A 24,577-nucleotide genomic window follows, 5' to 3' on the forward strand; every position below is an offset into this window, starting at 1 on the left:
CAATCTTAAATTTCATGTGAATTGGTGTAGCTTAGAATCCATGTATACTTGAATCTTATTCTTGCATTTGAAGTGTGGTTTATCAAGAGTACATGTATGTGGAGTTTGTGCATATTGAAAATCATGAGAGTTTTTGAATGTATATGCCATTTGGTGTAGAAATTGATAGATAATAAAGAAGAAAATCTTCACATACATAACATTCCACTATATTTTATAAAAAAACATATGAATGATTGTTGGAGCCATGATCGTCATTGTTACCATTCATATGAAAATTATAACATCAGATATTGGCATGCATAGTTCATTACTTCCATGTGGATGATCATATTAGCTTGCATTCAAATCAATTTGCTTGATTCATTTTGATTATTTCATTCATGAGTGCACACATGTTTACTTTATACTGACTCTAATTATCATACAAGCTTCTTGGTGCTCCTTTGTGAGGTAAATCCGATCGTGATTGGGATGCATAATGCTATGGAAGAACTCCTTCCTACTTTTTTTCCTGCTGGTGATTGTCCGACGATTATGCGAAGTTCTGAAGCTACATTGGAGCTTAGAACAAGAGGGACGACATCAAACTTTGTGTCGGTGAGACTTGAGAAACCTCTCAATTTTATCTCTTTCTAGGAACTTATGTTGATATTTGAAAAGGGATTGGCTCTCTAGTCACGTTCGACATTTTGTTTTTGCAAATGATTTAAGTTTGAATTGGTTTTGGACATAAGATTTATACCTGAAGACTGTTGGTACACGTCTTTATGGTTATGACTGTTTCTAGACCGTTGGTACACATCTTTGTAGGGGCGACGGTCTTTGACCGTTGGTACACCTCTTTGTGGGGGTTGTAGAGATACCCGAAGCCCCGATGGTACATCTCTTTTTCTAACATTAAACTAAGATCCTAGTAAGAGAGAAAGTAGAAAGGTTTTGCAAGAGTCTCATCGATGCGAAGTTTGGCATCGTCCTTTTTGTTCTAAATTTCAAAGTAACTAAACAACCTCTTCACATGATCTCTGAACGATCACTGATGGTGAAGAAGGAAGGAAGTCTTCTAAAGCACGGGGCATCCCGACCATGATCAGATTTACCTTGCAAAGTCACACCAAGAAGTTTTTATGAGAATTGAAGTCACTATAAAGTAATAACTTGTGAACTCATTAATGCAATAATCAAAGTGAATCGATCAAATTGATTTGATGTGTTAATATGATTGTCCACATGGAAGTAATAAATATGCATGCATGTGCTGCACATCCTGGGTCTGGAAGGCGGTACACCCCGATAATGCAAGGGGTGATGAAATGGATTGAATTTGTTTTATATTTTCAAAAACAATATTGTATGCAAATAACAATAGAAATATACAAAAAATATCAATTTTATTCCATAATAAATATACCACTGATACAATTTAAAGGAAAACAAAAAACTGTTCAAATCAAAACTGAAATAATAACAATGAACGACTATCTAGACCTAAAAAGAAAATACAATAGCTAAAACCCACACCGAAAAAAATTCCAAGACAACTAATCTAAAACTGAAAAACCTGCTCCGGTAGAAACGATCTTGCTAGTAGCAGAATAGAACCTATTATGCAAATATATCGACTGAGTTTGACGGGCAATCTCAATAAATAATAGTTAATTAGTAAAGCATAAATGACAAAGAAAATGAGACATACAATATGCATAATAAATAGTGACAATTATTATGTGCATATATAACATCATAAGATGACAAGAGAGTGATAAATATCAAATATGCTTACTTATCATCATAAGAAAACATGCAATTGTTTCCAATAAAGTTTTTTATTATTCAGTTTTTCGTATATTATTTATATTGTTGGTTTTAACATACATCCTGAAATCGAAATGGTCAATACCAACCCTAAGAAACCCGATGATTTCCTGTAGAGTCATAATTTTGTGGGACCATTGGCCCGATTAGTCATATCCAAAAGTGTTCCACCAACCAACATGCTATCACATAAACATACCAAAATTTTCACAGATATAATATGCAAGAAGATAAATAGATAGGTAACTCAAAAACTTATGATTTGTCGTGATAGTTCAACACTAACTGAGGCATGCTCTCCAAAGTAAACATTATAGCATGCTACTTATATTTTAAATCAAAGAAATATGGAGGTCAAAGCTTTGTGAAATTATTTTTGAGAAAGAAAAAGTTGTGACATATGATTTGCATTTTCAGAGATCCACTATTTTTTAAAATTTTCAAGAATGAATCTAGAATTTTTTGGCTTTCATGATTCGGCCCCGATTTGATTTTTTAGTTTTGAACAAATAGTTCACACCCGAATAAAAGTGAGAAGAAAAGTGAGAAAAGAAGAAAAAAATGGAGAAAAAGATAAAAAGATAAAAAAAAAGAAATTAAAGAATTTTTGTACTTACCGAAGAACATATTAACCTGCTAATCTATTCATTGTTTCGTGTGCTCAAATGCACAAATACAAAAGTCATTGCAATGCAATATTTAAATACACATGCATCTTTATTAACACTTGTAGAAACCTAGTATTTGCGACCTTTTTTGGTGGTGTTAATCCTCATACACTATCTTCTTGCTGTGGTGGGAAAGAAGATTCTGGATCGCCAAAAATTATATACCCACGTGTCATGATGCGACGAGGAAATTTATGTTAAAATTTTTTCGCTTAGTTATAAAGATTCCTATGTTCGTTAGCTGACTGGGGTAAAAATTCATTGATTATGGTTCACATGTTTTTTTTTTCATTTTTTTTTTGTTTAATGGTTGACTAATCATTTCCGTAGGTACTCTTGAGGGAGATTTTGGTAGGACACCGACATTAATAGTGAATGGACTTGCTTTGAATAATTAAAACAAATGTCTTTTAGGCACATACAAAAACCAAAACAAAAAATGGAGGGTAAATTCCAAAGAGAGAGAGAGAGGGCAAAATGAATCCAAAAACATTATGCAAGTTGCTTCAAATTGAACTAAAAATGTCATGTATATGGGGAGGCCTCCAAAATTAATGGTGAATGGACTTTCTTGAAATAATTAAAAGAAATCTATTTTATACCTATACAAAACTAAAACAAAAATGAAGTGTAAATTCAAAAAAAAAATTGTCACAAAATTGAAACAAAAACGTCATGCAAGTTGCTTCAATGTGAAAAAAATTTGAGCAGCAAATTGATCACAAATTTGAATATAGGACTCAAATAAAACTTGCAATGGACTTGAAAGTTTATAAACAAACACAAATGAAACTTCAATGAACATTCAAAATTAATTAAGTTGTGGACTAAACACAAGCAAATCTGATTTTGAATGTACAACATGAATTTTGATTGCAACTTAATTCATTAGATTCGTTGTACATACATGTAAGAGGATAGAAAATAGCTTTCTAAATTTAAAAAATGAAATATTGCATGCACCCTAAAGATAAAATATTCATCCTATTTATAAATTTCGATAATTTCAAGTTATACATTTATGTTTCATGAGCATTTTCAACTTCAATACAATCTATTGAAAGTTATACAAGTTTCTTTAAAAGCATTTAAGCTCTCTAAATTCTATTCAAATCTGTGAAACTAAATGTTTTCATGTGCTCCAATGAATATATTAAATACTTAAAACTTAATTTTACATAATACTGCATAGACTAAAGGATAAATTAAACTCAAATTAATACACTTCAACATGCATTTGCTCTAAAAAATGTGGTCCTTCAAAATGATATTCAGCAATAAACATGCATGCTATCAGGTTGGCTACTCTTCCTATAAGATAGTCATATCTCCCACTCAATGAGTTTGATACTTATCCTCATTTTGATTGGAGTCGATAAAATTGGTTTGGGAATTTGATTTTCATCTCATGAAAAAAAAAGGCATCACTACATTTGCATAAGGTCATTAGTGTCGTTCTCAATGAAAACCATTTTAAAATGGAAACTCTCATCATCATATTTATAAAATAATACCTTAAGTCCTAATTTGTTGACCTAATTTTCTATGCTTGAGTAACGCCGACAAGGTTTAGAAAATAGTAAGTATTAAAGTGAATTAAAGTATGATACAAATTATGAATCCAATCCTCTGCACGTAGATGAGTAGAATTAACAAATTCCAGAGCAACACCAATTACATATTTCAATCATAGCCTTATTGATGATAAATCTTAATCTTAACAGACTATTTTCAAAACACTCCATGGCTTGTGCATATTATTTTGTGTGTGTGGGTGTGTGTGTGTTCTATGATAGGATGGTCTGCTCTACAACAGGATGGTTCACCACAAAATAATACTATTTTATTACAGTTATAGAAGCCTGCTAGTTGTTTCTCAATGGTTCATCCTAGAATTATGTCAACTTCCTGGAAAAGTTTCTCTTTCCAACTGTACTTAATCTTATATGCATTGTGGTATCAATTAGACTAAAGCTCTAGTTTAACTTCTCATTGAAAGGCATGCAATTGCTCTAAAAAATATACATATATTTGAAACTTTGGGAACTTCCCCTTTAAAAATTAAATTCATGAATAGTTATGCACCCTTTATGGTGTTCAATTCGGTGTATAGAGCAGAGTCATAAGATTTACTTGAGAAGTTTGATTCTTATCATAAGAACTATAGTTGCTAGATTGACCACGCATTATATGTTCTTGTCATAAAAAAAGACATTTTATCTCTTTTTACACATAACAACATTAGTTCTTTTCTCAAACATAAGGAAAAGGAAAAGAAATTCTAGTCATGTTTGCCAAATATAACTAGTCTAAATCTACACACCTAATCCTTTATTCATGGAATAAAGTCAATAAGATCTAAAGCATGATAAGCATTTAAGAGAATTAAAGCATCATACAATTTTTTGATTTATTCCTTTACAAGCGAGCAAAAAGTTGATAAAGTCTAAAGAAATAAAAAAAAAACAAGTCATTTATCTACCTTAATGTTGGCTATGTTAATAATAAATTTTAATTGGAGGGGACTTTCGTTGAATACCTCTCAGTATTATACAAATTATTTTGAGGCCTAAATTTAGATATATTCAATACACGCTTGCGCGCACCTACATACATATACATATATATCTATACATATACATATACATATATATATATATAGATATATATATACACACACACACACATATATATACACACATATATATAGACACACACACACACACACACACACACACACACACACAATCTAAAGTTAAGAATAAAATTCATCCATTATCCACAATAGTTTGCTACGTGTGATAAATTTAAGATAATCTCAGCCCATAAAAAGCTAAATATCATGTCAAGTAACCACTATTGTCACTTTCAAAAGATCTCATGCTAGTAATGATGGGGCATGTGACATCTCATTGTGTTTTCACTATCAAATGATACCACAATAAAGGAGCGGCTAAGACTCTGACAAGGTGATTGTTATAAAATGGCACTATTATCCTTCATTATAACCAAATCTTAAATATTCATTAAGGGCTCAGCCTCATTGAGTTTTGAATCATAAGGTGCACGCGTTAAAACAAAATGTCCTCTATTAGTTAAATTTCGCCTTAAATTTTTCTCGTCGACAAACATTCACCCCAAGTTTATAATGTCCTCTTAGACATATTACCCATGCTGTTAACAAGTTCATTTAGTTAGGTTGAGTCAATAATCTCTCTTGACTAAGGTTATAGTACATGATAACGCGGGTGATAGAATCATGAGATCTTAGTTATCATTCCCCACATCATCTGCTCTAAAACTAAAGGTAGTGAAATTTTTTATATCTTAAACCAAAGTTATTGCTACTATATGCTAAGTACTTCACGTTTAATGATTTCTCTTAATCAAAAGTTCTTTAATCATTAGAGGTAATAAATTATATGGGCTTGCATTTATGTGAACTGGACATCAGATCTTAAAGACTTCACAAATTAAGGGTGAAATTTTTGGATAGTGTCGATTAGGTCTACCTCTTGAAATTGGACTCGAAATAATAAAAGATTGGGAGAGCTAGGCATGAATTTCCTGAGCCCACATTGATTCATCACATATTATAAACTTGCTGACTTATCAAATGAAAGCACATCTACTCTTAATGGAGATCAGCCCTAGATGTCTTTCTTTTATCGTATACAATGCATTAAAAACATGGCATGCAATTCACTTCTCCCTCCTAAGGTAATCATATCAGCATTATCCTTCATGATGTATATAATATTATGGATTAATATTGAAGTGAGATGTCCTAGATTTTACAAAAAGTTATGGCATCCAAAGATTGTAATTAGCCTCCATTGATAAACTTCAAATCATTTTGCTATTGTAAATACACCAAAATACAAGTTTATCTTTTAAATATAAAACTTATTTACTAAATCAACCTCTTCTCCCCTCAATAGATCCTTTTTAGCTTCTCCCATCACCATCACTCCATCCATTGATGGCTATTGTTGGGGCCATCAGTCATGTTTATTGACCTTACCATTGTCTATCGTCACTTAATGCCACCCTGCTCCACTCTTTCTCCACAAGCCCACATGGCCCTATTCTCACAGATGCTAATGTAGTCGACACACGCAACACCCATCCTTCTGATGTGAAAATCTTGTTTGGCAGTTTTCTTTCTGATTCTGACAAGTGTTCTAGCAAACTCTCCTTGTCCAGATTTAATTTATTTTCCAAATTATGGATTATCAATTAGAAGGTCTACTGCGAAAAATCCTCAGAATTAAACACAGAAGGAGAATCAAAGTTTGAGTGGAAGTAATCCATATCTCAGCACATTAGCTCTTCAATTTTTATCTTCTAATGCACTTTCCTACTTTTTGGAAGCTTACATTTTTCTCATTAAAACTCTATACAACCATCGTAGTAGATCACAGATTTCTGGGATTCTACATTTAGCTCTTATTGCTGATAAAGCTCCGATAGATCTGTGAAGTTAATTACCCCAAAATTAGATAATTAAATTGTATTTATTTTATTAGAGGATATAGCGTTTACCTTAAAAGACAATTGTGATATAGCTTAATGACACTTATTTTTAGTTTTCTCCTGATGGCCTTTAATCTTAAAGGGCATGGCTAATTGTTTAAGTATTTATGGTTATATATTATGTTTCATTTCTATTTAAGCCTTGAGCAACAAATAATTTAAAAAGGATTAAGTTTTATTTCTTCGTCTTACTGTAGCTTCAACATAATTAGTTTTGTGGTTTGTTTATGTTATCATGATGTTGGAGCAGTCATCTTTTTGTACTAGCCTTGCTTTTTTGCACAAGTGCTGCTTTTGTTAATTAAGAGAGGATTGCTTTCCCTTTTCTCTATTTCTATTTCAACTGTAGATAATTAATTGTAACGGTGGTTTTTTTTTGCTTTGACCATGGCAGTTTAGATGAGTTCGTATCATAGACAATCTGCAGTCTATTTATCATTAAATGAAATTGTTTTCTCAAATTTAATTTAAACTCATGCCATTATATGGTCTAAGATTGCTTCGGTTTCATTTGGTTGTCATCATTCAAGCATTCACATTTATGATCATTCTAAAGCTTAACTCTTTTGTACTACTTTTTTGTAATTGAACCTAGTTTGACATTCCATTTATAATGAATGCATTTAAGTATTGTTATTGTTGTTGTTGTTATTATTATTACTATTATTGTTATTTTTTTCCAATGGGGAATATATTTGGGTTTGTATATATTGTTGGTATCAATAGTACATCATATAGTTTTCTGGTGCTATAACATTTAAGTATTGGTCAAAAGATGCTCGCATCCATTGATTTTAAAGTAGGCTCATCTCAGACATTTCATGTGTGAGAAACACAAGCCTCTGGGTTTAAGGCCTTATTTAAAACAGCTTATATATTGCTTTCTGTTTTAGAGAAATCCGTTTGATTTTAATACTAATATAAAATGGTTTCCTACGAAACTCCACTTATATGCTATCTCAAATTGTTTTTTCCTCCTTACTTTAAAACACTGTTCTCTTTTAAAACCATCTTTGAAACAAATTTTTATATAAGGAGAAGATAACCAAACAAGGCCAAATATTGTCTACATAACGTTTACTTTTCATTTTTGCCTGAGCGAGCTGTTGGGAGTTAAAATATGTTTTGGCAGTGAAACTGTCTATACACTTCATATTTATTGGTGAATCTGATTTTTACGGCTTACTTTTTATTTATTTTGAAATACAGTGGCTTCTTTTGTCATTACTAGACTGTGACCTATAAATTAAAATTGATTTTAATTTTGTGCCTTTAAAAAAATCATAATTGATTATTAGATAATTTTCTATTTTGATTCAACTTTATTGACAGCTTCGATCTTTCACTGAATCAGCATCTTTTTTCGTTTTTATATTGAATTTTGTCCCCGGGAAAGATTGTTGTTTATTTTGTGCTTTATTTGGTTATCAACCAACACTTCTTCAGGTGGTTGAAATATCCAGAGTTGACTATGAGCCTTCTAAATTGGAGATTCTTTATGCGGAGGGAATGGCATCAACAAATGGATTAGCTTGTATGGAATTCTTTTACCCCCAGTCAGACTCCGGTGGAAGTGAGTTTACTGAGCAGGATGCACCATTAAGGTAGGCACTATGTATGCTCAGTGCTTGTGTGCCAAATATGGTCTTAACTATAACGCTTCTTTCAATCATGTGAATTACTGTCATGAGCTGCTTTAGTTGGGATTTATTTTGCTATTGCTTGAATGGATTAGCTGACCATCTATTCCAATTTGATAGAACCTTTTGCACTATGAATTTTACAAAGCTGCTTTCTCAGTTCTAGAATGAAAGATAAGATTCCTTATTTAAACAGGCATGCATGGACTTCCTTGGTCAAAATTTAACAGCTGACAGAAGAGTTTGTTATTTTTCAGCTTTTACACTTGCTTTGTTAACGAACTATAGGTGAGGATGTTTTTTTTGAAACACTGAATATGAGCAGCGTTTTTTCACAGGTTTCAACTTATGAGGCTTCATAGTAAAGGCTTGGGAACGAACTTGAAGTGGCTTGATATGTTTGAGGATGTACAGCTTGTAATCTTCTGCATTGCCCTGAGCGACTATGGCGAAGTATATGAAACTGAAGGTGGTGAAATCACAAACAAGATGATGGAGGACAAGAAGCTGTTTGAGAGCTTTCTGTCTCATCCAACTTTTCATGAAATGGACTTTCTTCTTGTACTGAACAAATTTGATCTGCTAGAGCAGATGATCGAAAATACCCTACTGACCACCTGTGATTGGTTTGATGACTTTGACCCAGTGATTAGCCGCTATCCCAACAAGAGAAGTCGCAATGCCAATAATTGTGCCACATTAGCTCAAACTGCCTTCCACTATGTAGCTGTGAAGTTCAAGAGGCTCTTCTATTCCCTCACAAGAAGGAAGCTTTATGTGACCCTCTCAAATGGTTTGGACTCTGATTCTGTGGATGCTGCTATTAGGTATGCAAGAGAAATTCTGAAATGGAAAGAAGAGATACCAGCTCCCAATGAGGACACATGCACCACTGATATGTATAGCTCTGATCCAAGCTCCTATTCTCACTGATCTTTTGGGGGTAATGGAAGGATCTGTAGATAGGCACCTCATCGAGGTATTTTTATTTGTATTTTATTTTTTAAATTTTCATATGTTCTTGTTCTATGTGTATAAATGTGATTCACAGTGACGTGAATGATGTAGATTGAAAATGAGGCCAGGATTAGGCAGTCAAGTAGCTCTTATTTTTAGAAATGGCTCTCTTTCAGAAGAATCTTCTTCTCTTGAAGGGGTTTCATTGCCTCTGTTGTCTTAGCCTATCCTTTCAACGATGTTTTTCCTCAGCGTTGGAATATGCTAAATCTACTAGTGTAATTGTGAAATATTGCATTCTTTTCAGTATTCAGAGTTCTTTTGTTTATGATGTAAGAAGTACGCGGCCCGTTTTTGGTGGACATGCATTAGATTAAAGTATGCAAAGGGATAGATGGAAAAAGTGCTAGCCCTCAACACTCGCTTGGGCACCTCTTTCTAAAAAAAATGTTTGTTTCCCTATCTGCAGCTAGTCCAAAGTTTGTCCAATTCGTAATCGTAGAATTTCAATCAGAAAACTTTTGCAGCTAACGTTGCTTTGCAGATTAATCTTTTGTAATATGTGTTCTGTATTCATTCTTTGGTTTTATGTCATTAAAGGATCTTCTATCAAAATTATTTACATGCATGTAATTTGTTTGATCTGTTGAATAGGTCTTTTTTTTTTATAGAAAAAGCCCGAGGGCAAATATATTAATACGGAAAAGATACTGAAATGTTATATGAGATGATCTAAAAGAAAGTCTAACTCATACAATACAACACACACAAAATTCAGATAAAACACAAAATTCAGATAAAACAAAGATACATAAATGTAAAAAACCAAAAAGCTATAAAAGGGCACAAAAGGGCTAGGGTCGTCTCATCTAGGGTCGTCACGTTGTAGTCCGCCAGCCTCTAGTTCTCGGAAGTGAGCCGGCTAACAAATTGGCAATGTGATTATCATTGCCCGTAGTAACCAAAGTATCATCCATTAGATTTTCGAGCTTAAATGTCTTCATTCTTCTTCTTCCTCCTAGATGTGTAGACCTATCATTCCTCATCCGATGATTGACTCATCTGATCAGTAGATTCGAAAGGTGGTTGGACAGGTGTAGGTCGTTGCACATCTTGATTCCCATGAGCCTGACTAATATTAATATATTTTTGGACCTGATGATGTGGTAGTGAAGCAGTAGAAACATTTCCACCTGTATTATCAGTGATAGGCTCTAGGGCAGACGGGGTCTGAAGACTTTCTCTCCCCCACGATAGGAGGTTCTAAAGATGGGGGAGCTACAACTAGAGTCTGAATAGTTGTCATATTGCCTCTCGGGGATAGTCACGTCGTCCGAGGTATCATTCTGTTGATCAATAGTGTCAAAAACTGAGAGCTGATCAGGAGGAGATAGAATCACAGCTTCTAGCGGAGCAGTTTGCTTTTTTGGTCTGAGTTGGGGTGTAGATGGTGACAATGAGAACTGGAGTGTCTGAACATACGACAGTTCGAACAATATAACGGAAAATGTTCAATCTCTACCTTCTGCCAGTATCTATGGTGTTGTGTGTCCAATCAGATTTCCTCAGAAGCGAGTGAAGTGATGTCTCTTTCAACAAGTACTCTGACTTCAGAAGGACGTGACAGATTAAAAGTAGGAATGTCCGTCTTGAGTGGTTTCCCATAAGTTGAGACAATATAATACAATACTTTTTGAGAAAAATAATGAAATTTCAGATCAGGGAGACGAATCTAAACCGAAATGATTGACGGTTTTTTCTGTGGGTCAAAATTTACAGACCATTTCAGAATCTTCATTGCTCTGTTATCAATCCATATTATTCTTCTAGCAAATAAGCGCATGTAATCTTCTTCATTACTAATTTGAATAAGAATGTGTCTCCCATCTAACAGTTCAACTTTCATTCTCCAACAAGATGCATAAGTTCAAATTATTTGCGAATGAGCTCCATTTTGGGATGACCTTATAAAAATTTCGCAACCAAATCCAGACGACAGGAGGATGAATGTTGAGTACATTCAGCTTCTGTAAAATAGATGACGTACTTCCCATTCTTCCTACCAGGTTTCTTGATGTCCTCCACCCACTCAAACAAATGAGAGAAAGATGACGATTTTGATGTGTGTGCTTGAGGCGTGGACACCGACAAGGGCTGCATATGATTTGTTCGAAGCCATCCTCAAAGATAGGTGTCGCGTTCAGAGAAGAAAGCTGACGAGGGAAAAAATCATGTAAAAAGTGAGGACGTTGTGAGATGGGATGAGCGCAGAGAATGCAAAAATCACAAGCTGTACCCGCGAGATGGAGCCGCAGAACACGCCGACCGTAGAGCCTGAAAATCTCGAGCGATGAGATGTGCCTCGTCTCAGAGCCGGAGAAGAAGCAAGGGAGACGAACGGAATCGAGCGCGAAGACGCCTGAGAGGAACGAAGCCGTAACTGTTGCTAGGGTTCGCCATCGGGCGAAACCCTAGCAGAGCCGAGCGAGGAAGACGACGCCATGTGTGTATATATATCTCTGTTGAATAGGTCTTATTTATGCTAGTTTTGTTGCTAATAATGTTGCCCTCATCGACTTCGCTGTCCTGCTGGTGGTGTATTCCAAATCTTTATTGACAATGATAGTCAAGTTCAAGTAGATTTTAAAGGTCTTACTCTCTATCTCATATCTCCAATCTCGTAGGTCTATTTATATTGCTCAGATGCCCAAACCAGTGTAACAAATCTATTCGTGTTCATGTATCCTGCGTTCATTCGCTATTGAAGTCTAGCAAGGAGTCTTCAGTTATTCTTTCCTAGTCGTGAATCACCGTCATCTTCTCATCCCGCCCGCCAGATCTACCTCTCATTTGTCTACTCTTAAAGGGTCTGTTTAGGGCAGTTGCAGTTTCTCAACTTTTCAGTTGCAGCAACACTGCCCGAGGAAGCTGCTGTTGGGATGTTGATTAACTGTTTGTTTCAGCTGATTGAAAATAGTTGTGTGGTAGTTGTTTCTGGACAAATGACCATCTTGCCCATGTTTAGTAATATTGTTTATAACAGAACTATCACAACCATAATTTTGACACTTCAGAAGCAGAAATTCATGGTTTAATGAGAAGAAAAATGCAAGATGAATGACAAATTAAGGGAAGCGTTCATTGAGTACGACTCAGACAAGCTCGCTATTATCAATGGAGGATTAGGATCAGAGTGCAAAATTTTGCAGAAAATGGTGAATGAACAAAAAATGTGAAGGCGGAGTGAATAAGGTCGGGAGAAGGGCAAACATGTAAAAGTAAAAAGAAAAACCTTGTAGTAAAAGCGAACCATGGGAGGGATTTGACTGCCCACGTTCTGCTGCTCGTCGGGGCCGCCGCGATCAAACAAGGGGGATGCCGCGTTGCGAGAAAAAATCCGCCCAAAACGGGCCCTAGATTTGCCTCGAAACCCTGTGCCAAGTACTAAGCCTCAGCGATCGTCCAAATTTGCTTTTTTTTTATCTAAATGTTGTCCTCCACTTTTGTTGGCTCCAATTTTGCAGTTTCATCATTTTCTTCTTGGTTTGCTCGACCTTGAGGGTAAGGTTGTTGTGAAGGGCAAGGTTGTCTTAGCTAATAAATGCAGTGATTGGGTTATATGTTAATCTTATGTGTTAGTTAATTGATGCACTCTCCCCAAATGTTTTGAAGTCGTTGCCTTTTACTCAAATGGGAGCGGTGCAAGTCCACTACACTCAACATATTATTAAAAAATTAAAATGGGTTGATTTTGGTTTGGTAATTCAACAAAAGCAGGATATGTGTATTATATTTTTGTTTTGGAAATATGCCATTTGGTCACACTCAAAGTAAATCTTATTATTTTTTTTTTTTTGGTTGGGAGGTTTACCGTTAACTAAGAGGTGTATTCCCCCTCTTTTTTATTTATGTTTTGGCATTCAGAAAGATTGATTTTGTCTTTGAATAACTTCTTTTCAGTTCATTAATTGATACCATTTAATGCATTTTTCGAGCAATTAAATTTTAGTAAATTTTTTTTTTGGGCGATTTGCTAAATTAATACATGAATCTTGTTTCATTTTGTTTGTTTGTATTGCTAGAACCCAATTTGCCTATAACACTTCAAATTTATTGACTCGAAGGATGGGTGAAGAGTTAAAAAGAGATGCAATGCAGGGGGAACTTTCCATTAGAAGAGGTTCAAGGGAACATAATTATAGAAAAGGAGAAGAAAGGGCAAAGTTTTGGACACATGTATAGGTTGGGTATTTCATTCTTAAGCATGATATTGAAGCAACACATTTATTAAAAATACAAATAACTACAGGTGCAATATAAACTTTATACCGACATGGACTCAAGTAATGTAGTTGGTTTGTCAATGGGTTGCCAGGTCTCCTGGTCAGTTGAGTTAGATGTATGTTGTGGACGACTTGTTTGATAGATCTCTAAGGCCTGAAGGAAGAATTGTTTGGGCTTTATTAGTGTGGATTGAGTAGCTCTCACGTTCAATAGAGGCCTATTTGTTCTACATGTAAATAGATGGAATCTCATCCTTGAGATGCCTCTCTTAATGGTGGGCATTCAAATTCGCCTTACTTTTGAAAAATAGCCACATCAAACATGTCCACTCGAATTCATATGGAACCCTGCTCATGAGTTCGTCCGAGAAAACTAACGGGTGTCTAGTGAGGTATGTGGTTAGGTTTTGTAATGGGGCTTGTCATGTTTGGTAATTTTCTGAAGGGGAATAGGTATGAGACATATGCCTTGGTTGAAACTAATAAGAAGAATTAAGGTTGTGATCATTAATAGGGTCGACCAACATAAAATAGACCATTGGAAAACCCTAATACTAAGTTTAGGTTTTAATATGAAGAAATTATTGGTTTTTATGGCTTTAAAATTTGGCAAAATTTTAAAGTATTTATGAGCGTTGAAGATAATTTTATAATTTTATTATTATTATTATTATTATTATTATTTATGAGATTTGATTACTTTAATAAATTTTATAGTAAATAATAAATTTCTTTTGATTATATATCATTCTCCTATGATAATTGAAAATTCAAATTCCAAAACTTTTAAGGATTTGAAAATTTAAATTTAATAGTTTAAACTATTACAATTTTTTAGAAATGTTTTCACGGATTAATTTATATCATAAGATAAAATTAAATTTTCTAAGGTTCTTCAACTTTCTTTGGCTTATTGAACCTCCTCAATCTACTGTGCTCTTCTTAGATAGACCCCTTATTGTTGGTTCTTAGCTAACATGTTCTCATTGTGGCCGCTCATTAATCATTTGAACCTTAATTAAGGGGCGTATTTTGGGTGGCTGCATCTTTTTTGTAAAATTAGTTATAAAACTATTGTTGAAAAAAATTATTAGAAAGTTGTGATGAGAAATATATATATATATAAAGAAAGCCCAAGGGCTAATATATTAAAGAGAAAAGAATACATATATGTTGTATAAATGGGTCCAAAAGTAGGCACCCAGCCCAACCGGTACAACATATTCTAAAAACTCAAAAAAAAAAATTAAAAAAAAAAAAACTCAAAAAAAAAACTTTAAGAAAAAAACTTAGAAAAAAAAAAGGACAACTTTCTTATTTCCATCACACAAGCATACTCAAACATTGTAACTTCAAGTGGATATCACTCTAAATCTGCGTATCCTTTCTAAAAAATTTCCACCATTTTTCTTCATCCATGTTTACCCAACAAACTACACAAGTAATAACATCACATTCTAAGCCACTGTCAGAAGTAGAATTTCATATAGGTGAGCTATTTCTATATAGCTTACAACTTAAGAGGTTGTAGGCTCTCTAGGTCTGGATCTGGCACATACATGAATGACATCTTCTCTTAGTTCATTCTTTGAAAGGTGATTGAGATTCCTCGTAAGGAACTGTCAGAATGTAGTGCTTGGCCACATATGCACCATTTGCCTTCAACACCAGGACTGAACCTACCGGTAAAGGTACTTCTACCGCCCTCGGAATTCTCCTGGGCCAACTATCCGGAGGTCCGTTCTGAACATTATGTTGCACTGGTTAATGAACAACACAGTACAAAATGGTCTTATAAAGTCGTAGTGATCTATGTGAGGAGGGATACAGATGCCCTCTTCATATATGTTGATGATGTAGCTATTAAGCACACAGTCAGCGGGCAACACGTGTTAGACCATCATTTGCTTAATCATTCTCTTTATAAGTCCCGACATCAGATTGACCTCATCGTGACAAAGTATTCCCAGCAGGTTCCCTTCACTGTACTTAACAAAATTGTAGCAGCAACCACAATGTATTGTGATTCTTCCTTTGCCCTGCATCCACTTTCGAGGCTCTGAATATGTTTTTTTTCCTCAAACGACCCGCGCGGCCCAAGTCCTTGAGGTGAAATACACACTCCAAGATCTGCTCTTGCTCGTACTCGGAGAACACATTTGCTTGTAACTTCAAGCCTTCTAAGATATTGATGTATCTGCTTTGTATCCTCTGAAAATACTCAAAATCTTGTTTCTGCACTTTCTGAATTCTTTCCAATTCAAGCTTTGGGAGAATCTGCAACTGTCGGGGTCTAGTGACAAACTGTGGTATGTACGACTCAACATCGACATGTTGCTCCCTCAACTTGAGAACAATTTACGTCGCGGTGGCTATTGCACCCATCCTCACCGAAGCGGCATAACAACCCCTTCCTTGTTCTTCTCATTTACCAATTTTGTTAACATCTTGTGGATTCAACGATTACGATTTCTCCTTTCAGTTGGGGTGAGAGTTGCTCTTCTTCCAATCTGGATGTCTGCAGGCACAACGCTAACAAAATCACCTCCTGTAGTTATTACCATGGACTTCATTTTGATGCTCTCGGCGTTTCGGCTGTCACTTGCCTCTGCTTCATGAGTTCTTTCAAATTTCCTTTTCTTCGTGGCAATCTACTTGCCCTTGTTCATGAATTTCACCATTGTCTTGCTGTCACGAAGCTCTTCCTAGTTCACGGTAGTCAAGGCTTCTCCTTGATATTCCAGCCCTGCTTGCGCAAAGTTCAAGTCGAACTCGATCACAGCTCCTTCAATTTTCTTTGTATCCAGTGCAAGACTAATGTCATCTTTAAAGTTAAGGATCAACTTCATGTTTGACAACTTCCTGCGAGAACAAGGAAGAAATCAGGGCGCTGAATCACAAGAACAAGAACAATAAAGTTTTAATTATTAGTGAATTTTCTTTATTTACAAGCGTTAGGTTTATTATTTTCATTAAGAAAAAGAAAGAGATTTTCCTTTTTTTATATTAAATGCCCGAATTTTATTATTTGAAAAGTTTCTTTTCTTTTAGGAATTTTTTTATTAATTTGGGGCTCAGACCCAATTGCATCCAATTACTACGTTGGTGCTTCTGGGATCACAACTCTATTACTAAAGTTTGTTCTTCGAAACATCACGTTGCCAAATACTTCTTCAAGTATCATCCATTAATAGGAAGCATAGGTCGTTCTTCGTGGAAATTTACAAGTTGATAGAAACCTCCAAAGTAAGCTTTCTCAACCACGAATGATCCCTCCCAAGTCGATTTGAATTTACCTCCTATCTAGTGGAGTGCAAGAATAGGTCTTCTAAGAACAAGCACTAAATCACCAACCTTGAAAGTACTTGAGCGGACCAGTTTGTCGTGGGCTTGGATCATCTTTGCTTGATACAACTCCAGATTCTATTGCGTTGATAGTCGTTTTCCTTCTAAGCTTTTCAACTCTTCCAATCATAATTTGGCATTTTCTTCAGTACTGATCATGTTGGCGATGGAAACTCTGAGAGACGGAAGTTAAACTTCTAAAGGAAGTACGACCTCGGACCAATACACAAGAGCGTAAGGCGTAGACTGAGTAGGCGTTCAGAACGTCATTCTATAGGTTGGCGTCTATGCCAATTCCTTTTGTTTTCATCCAAAGCTTTCTTTAGGATTTGGACGAGAATTTTATTAAAAGCCTCGACCAAGCCATTTGCTCTCGGGTAGTAGATTGTTGAGTAACGACAATCTAGCGTGTGTCTTATGAAAAAAATGTTGATCCTTGTGCTCTTCAACGCAGACCCGTTATCTGAAATGATTCTGCATGGTATTAAAAAATGGTAGACAACTTGATTCTTGAAAAATTGCAAAACATTATGTGCCTTCACTTTTTGAGAGCTACTGCCTCTACCCACTTTGAAAACTAATTGGTAGCTGCGAGGATGAATCGATGTCCCTTGGAAGACGGGAGTTCTATCTAACCTACAATATCTGTGCCCCAACACTCAACTGGCCACGACGTAATGGTATGATGCAGCACATTTGAAGGTTGATGTAGAACCATTTTGTGCACTTGGCACTGATGCAACTCCTGGTGAACTTCATGCAGTCGTTCATAATTGTGGGCTTGTAGTATCCTAGCCTCTTAGGCCCCGTTTGGGGCAGTTTAATGGGTGCGGTGGCGTTTTGCAAACATCATTGCTCTGTTTGAAAAGCACGTTTGGGCGGCATTTTGGTGCTGCTCCGAAAAGCAAATCAAGTATTTCTTCAATAGCGGCAAAGCGAGATCCAGGCTGCGTCCTGCGTTTGCTTATCGCGTTTAAGGTAAGAATTATGGAGGTTCCCTTCTCGACTCTCTCTTGCCCTCGCCCTTCCGATCTCTCCTCTGCTTTATCACTGTATCGGAGATTGACACATATGAGGTATATTTTCGACCTCACACTCTTGCCATACCCAATCTTCCTTCTCCACTTTCGCCTCATATGAGTATGTATTCGACCCTCACATTAATCTTCATGTTTCTGCTTGGGAATGTTGGAATTACCCTCACATATGAGGTATAACTTCTGCTAAGCAATTACCCTCCCTTGTTATATTTTTGTGCGAGTTTAGATTCAATGTGTTTGATCTAACTGATGTCATTCAGGAATTAGAGAAGATAGATATTATTTTAGTGGCATTTACAGACATACCATTTCATTTTGGGAATTAGAGAGACAGTTCAAGAGGAAATAAGAGTACGCTCATACTAATAGCTTCAAACGACTGTAGTGATCCAGAATAACAAGCTACTGGAAATATTTATCAAAATTATTCATTCTTTCTTGCATGAATGAGAGTTCTATTTTCAAAGATGGCTAATTTGATTTATGAGATAAGAACAATGGGGGTTAGTAATACGGTTGGATTTCAGGTTCGGTGCCAGAATAGATCTTGTGAGTTTTAAAGCATGAAATTTTATAGAATTGCAATAATGCTTGAGATATTGAGAAGTGCTCAAATTATTTATAAAAAGTTTTTCATTTACTTGTGTGTTTATAAATGCACAAGTATTTGGGAATGTGTTTATACATACAAAATTACTAAAAAAAAGGGTTCAACAGGGCATGGTGTTTCAACAATGCAATGTTGAGGGGAGACAGGCGTTGGTTGCCTTGCTCTTTTATTGCATGGAAATTAGTTTTATTGGATAAGTAATATGGTAAACTTTTGTAAGCTTATAGGCGTTGGTTGCCTTGCTCTTTTATTGCATGGAAATTAGTTTTATTGGATAAGTAATATTCTAAACTTTTGTAAGCTTATCCATGATGGTCTGGATTGAGTTAGGGCTCTTATAAATAAAGAAAAAATATCAATATTTACTTTGTCCTCTTCCTGACTTATTTTTTAGTACATTACTGTTGAACGAGGAATAAATTGCCTTTGCTTTTAACATGTATTACTTGTGCTATTTTAGTGGATTTGTTTCGTTATGGATTGGATCTGAATGAATAGAGAATTTGAAGTTATTATCTCTTGAGTTGCTAATTTGCGTATATTAGCTTTCTTATTTAATATTTGTACAGTCAAATACTGGAAAAAATATCATTGCCTTTGATCTCCGCTAATGAGGAAATTGGTCAAATCAAATATGAGTAAGCTTTTGCTTTTGTTCATGTGCTCCCCACGCCAGAAAAAAGATATCTGAGGCTATTGGAAACTTGAAAAATCTTCGATATTTGAATCTTACTGTAAATCTCACTAAGATGGCAAGAGCTATTTGCAGTCTTTCATTTGAGGTTCATAATCTATAATAAGGTGTTTTGGGGATCTTGCTCTGATGATTTCTTGCCTGGCTATGTGCGTAATCTTTCTAATCCGTGTCACATGGAATTGTCCCCAATTGAGAATTTTGCTCTGATGGAATTTATTTTTTAGCATACCTAGAAATTTGAAAAAGAATGAGTTTAATGTCAAGAATGAGAATGGTTATAGAATTGGGGAGTTGGAACATATAATGCTTCATGGAGTCACTCCTTAATAGCAACTGGCTCTGGTATCTTTTTAGTTGACATCTTGTTTTGCTTTCTTCTCATTGGAATATCACTTGAGCAACTATGTTTTTGGCTGATGCAATGTGTTGCCCTATTTATTACTCATAAACATAGTTCATTTAAGGCAATGATGAAGAGCTGGTGCAACGACTTTGATGGCAAACAGTGAGAATCCAACATTTGAAGATCATCCTGATTTGAGAATTTTTCAAATTGAAGTTATTATTTTCCTGTGATATTTGAAGTGCGTTAAAGTTGAGTTTGAGCAAAAAGAGGAGAAGCTATATGTTTTTTGCTAGGGACTAACCGAAGCAAGATTTATATTGTTCTGTTTTATCCTCATATCAGCTTTCCATGAGAAAAGATGGTGTTTTTGGTCATTCTTACATCAGTACAAGCTTTGCTTCTCAAATTATCTTTTCAATAAGAAGTAATTAAAAACCTAAGTTAGGAACATGTCAGCATTTCATCTTTTATGATACAAGTGAAGGATGGGGAAGCATCAAAATGCCCCTTATGATCCGTCTTATGCTATGATTTGGAAATGCCTAGGAGGGAAGGGAAACATAAATTTAGTAAAACTTTTATGTTTAATCTCATACGTATATTTTCTTACATTGCTCAGTGGTTATGTATATCATGGCACTTTACTTACAACATGGTTTCTTGAGCCTGTTTCATGTTGAAATATAAGGTGTCTTGACTATTTTGGAAGTCATCAAATGGCATCATCGGGGAAAATCACAAAAGGCTTCTTACTTATGATAAATATCGTTTATATGTTTCTCATTGTAGAAACTAGAATGTTGTTGCAAAAGCTTTGCAATCACTTTTCAATGTTGTCGGTGCTTGGAATATCATCATGCTAAGTAGATATACCTTCAAGCTACATGTGTTTAGTAGATATGCCTTCAAGCTCCAATGTCAGTTCACCGCTTGGCTTGCTTATGGATATATGCATATATGAGACTTTCTTATACATATATGAGTGTTTCTGAATAAATAAGGCATTTAGGCAAATTTCCCTTAAATTCAGCCATCAGGCAATTTGATTTTTGGTCTTATTTGTTTTTATTATATTAGCACGATAGCAATTTGATTTTTGGTCTTATTTGTTTTTATTATACAATGGTTTAGCACGATGTTATACGTTTAGTTGCTCTGTTTAACAATAAATTATTTATATAGTTCCAACATGGCTAAGACGAATGAAAGTGGTCCGTCAGCTATGTGGGATAAGGAAGTTACAAATATTTTTTGCAATCTCTGTATTACAGAAATTGAAATCGGAAGTAGGCCAACCACATATTTCAACAAGGAAGATTGGCAAAATATTGCAAAAATGTTCAAAAAATTGACAGGAAGGGATTACAACAGGCTCAAATTGAAAAATAAATGAGATCAATTAAAGGAGTGGAAAATTTTTATGGAGCTCAAACGTGAAACCACCAGGTTGGGTTGGGATCCCGTTAAGCAAACAATCAATGCTCCAGATAAATGGTGGGTTGAGTGATTAAAAGTAATAAATACACTCTCATTTTGTTTATTCTCATATTTTTTGGTTATTGACTAAACCCCTTTCCTTCCATTTAATGATACAGGCCCTGCAAATAGCCAAAAAATATAGGCAGTACGGGATTGAGCCAGAGTTTGAAGAAAAACTGGACATCATGTTTGAAGGTGTTGTTGCGATGGGAAAGCTTGCTTTCAACCCAAGCTAGTTGGGTTTTTCGGGAATACTGGATGACTTGCCACCATAACATGTTATAACAGGTGAAGAAGGGCCTAGTGTTAACAAAAAAGATATGGAGGAGTCCAGTTCCCTGTCCAAGTGGCCCAGGCTTCAGGAAGAAGAAAGAAAAGGACATTTTTGTAAAAAGCTCCTTCGATCAATTGATTGCTGCTTTTGCATCTCCGCCGCTGACAACAACATCTTAGATTGCGTTGCCATTTTGGATGCTTTTTCAGTTGTAGTTGTTGATATGTGCTTTAATGCAAAATTTTTTGAAAAACCTTAAAGACCCTACGCGTAGGCAAATGTTCATGGCACTGTCACTAGCTTTTTCTCTTATGTAATTTCATCTAAGCACTTTTATGAATGTTCTTTTCTACTGCTTTATAGTCCTTGATTTTATTTCTATTACATTCGTCTGTCATAGCTTGTCCTAATACATTTCTCTTTTTATGATGGATCCACAACAAGAACGTCATAAAAGAATGACATGGGTTGTAGCTATTGTGATATTATTGTTGGAATACTATCGCACCAACACTAGACGGATACCGCACATGACATCCTCCCAGGTTGGGGAAAAATGGGTTGGTGAAATGCTTGTTGGACATCCGATAAGGTTCAACAACATTTTTCGAATGACTGCAATCACTTTTATGGATCCCCTTCACGAGTTATGTCTTAACCACGACCTCCATGTTTCTTCTAGAACGACCACTAGAGAGGTGTTGGCTATAAAATTATACATTCTCTCATAAAACGAATCAATTAGAGGAGCTATGTAACAGTTTCAATATTCCTCAGAAACAATTAATCGATACTTCTCCAAAGGTATACAGATACTTGTGAACTTAGCGTCGCAAATAATTAAACCAGAGGATCCATAGTTCGCAACTATTCTTGAACAAATTGCAAATAATCATCGTTACATGCCATATTTCAAGGTAACTTTTATTAGTAGGTTACGTTAGCTTCATAATATAATGTGTATGGAAAACAGAACTGCATTGGGACAATCAATGATATGCATGTAGATGCCAGACTACCAAGCCACAAAAAATGGCGTACATTGGTCGGAGTGTTTCAACTACCCAAAATTTCATGTCAGTATGTGACTTCAACATGTGCTTCACATTTTTAATGGCAATATGGGAAGGGAGTGCACATGATAATCATATTTTTTCCTATGCAGCAAGGAATAGAATGCAGTGTTTCCCTCATCCGCCTCCATGTATGTTTAGCTATGTGAACCTACAACTTATATGTATTATTTGTCATTAATATTGTCTTTCATAACATAGAAATATTATCTGGTTGATGTCAGATATCTGATGCAAAGGGGTCCAGACACTAGATACAATATTCCTGATTTTGAGAAAGCAAGTGGCACGATCCGTGATAAAAAGAAATGTTTAATAAACGACATTCATCTTTACGTGGGGTAATTGAAAGAACATTTGTGGTGTGGAAAAAAATGAGTCATCCTATGTGATGTGTTGTCGTATTTATTTTCTAAATATGTGCATATTGTGGTGGCCACTATGACACTTCACAACTTCATCCAAAGACATCCCTCTCAATCAGACACGAACTTCTTTTTGGCTAATGGCGATCAGCTACATGTCACTCCAGAACCTTCAGAATCTCTGGTTGGCCAATCATTACCTGAGGATGAGATCGAGTCGAATGAATTTGAAACTCAGGACAGTGAAGGAGTTGTCAAAATGGTTGCTTTGAAGGAGTCTATCGTAGATGCTATTTCTAGATATTGATTCAGCCACGTTTCTTTATTTATTAGACTCTAGGTTTATTTCTTATGTATCTGATAGTAAAATGAGTGTGAATATTATAGTTCTATTAAGAATTTCATGTTTATTTCATTGCATATGGTTTTCATTTTTTCCAGTTCTATTTTACTATATAAAACTTAATTTAATTTTTTGATCTGACAAATGATTTTTTGTTGTTTAATCTCAGTAGCAGCATGAGCTCTAGGATTTCAGGGACCTCCCGAGCGGTGTTGTGTTACTGTGGATTACCGGTTCCCTTACGTCACTTCAATCTCATAGCAGTGGGAGACAGTTCTACGGTTGTCAGAGGGGTGTTTCAATATAGTGCGGTTTCTTCCGTTGGGCAGACATTCCAACATACTCCCCTATCGACAATGATCATGGTATGATGGTTTCTCAGGAGGACAGTGTCGCTGAGGACAGATGGCGTCAGAGTTTTAAATTAAATATTTTGATATTTTTACTTTTACTTGTAACTGTATTTCTCTTTATTTTATTTCTTTTGATACTCGCAAAATAGTGAGCACTGTATTTTATTTTTTTAACTAATCTGTGACAGTTTGAGGCTTCTATTCTATCTATTATTTTCTTCATACAGTTTTGTTGCAAACAACTTTACCAAACACAGGCAGAATAGTTATTTATCCAACAACAAGTACCAGTAAGCTATTCTGAATAAGCTGCCCCAAACAACAAGCCAACTTATCATGATAATCTGTAGATTATCAGATTATCAGAATATTATGTTTATCAGCAGATTATAAAAAATCTACATCTGTCCCAAACAGACCCTTAATCTTCATTTTTATCTTTGGACCTGACTAATGAGCTCCATAAAGTCCCGTGTGCACCTCTTTAACAATTTCTCGAGCCTCGGACCCGCTCAAACATCTCAGCCACATCTGATCAAACGACCTCTTGTACAAGTCATTATCTATCAAGGCATAGGACATAGCTCTTTTATTGATCTGATGCACAACTGTCTTATGATCTGGCATCTTTCTTGTTTGCAAATATTCTATTAACTATTGACGCAAATCTTTTATAGTTTCTGTAACTACTATCACTGTTTTTTCATTTCTCAATCTGCGCAACGCATCTATGTCAATCTGGGATAGGACTTG

At 35.3% G+C, this 24,577-nt stretch overlaps 1 protein-coding gene across 4 annotated transcripts in view; it reads left to right on the forward strand.

Moving 5' to 3' along the window:
• LOC110027175 (extra-large guanine nucleotide-binding protein 1) overlaps positions 1-23,929 on the forward strand; it is a 49,042-nt gene extending 25,113 nt beyond the window's left edge. Inside the window, exons 7-9 of one of the 4 annotated variants that reach the window (XM_020728490.1) lie at positions 8,466-8,623; positions 8,998-9,638; positions 23,641-23,929. In XM_020728490.1, the coding sequence (XP_020584149.1) occupies positions 8,466-8,623; positions 8,998-9,592 (753 nt within the window). In that variant the 3' untranslated portion in view covers positions 9,593-9,638; positions 23,641-23,929. Of the gene's footprint in view, positions 1-8,465; positions 8,624-8,997; positions 9,736-21,208; positions 21,316-23,640 lie in introns of those variants that run through there. The other 3 variants (XM_020728493.1, XM_020728491.1, XM_020728489.1) reach the window with 3 other exon arrangements.
• Positions 23,930-24,577: the final 648 nt, after the last annotated feature.

This window comes from Phalaenopsis equestris, unplaced genomic scaffold, assembly GCF_001263595.1.
Source record: "Phalaenopsis equestris unplaced genomic scaffold, ASM126359v1 Scaffold000418, whole genome shotgun sequence".
NCBI lineage: Eukaryota > Viridiplantae > Streptophyta > Magnoliopsida > Asparagales > Orchidaceae > Phalaenopsis > Phalaenopsis equestris.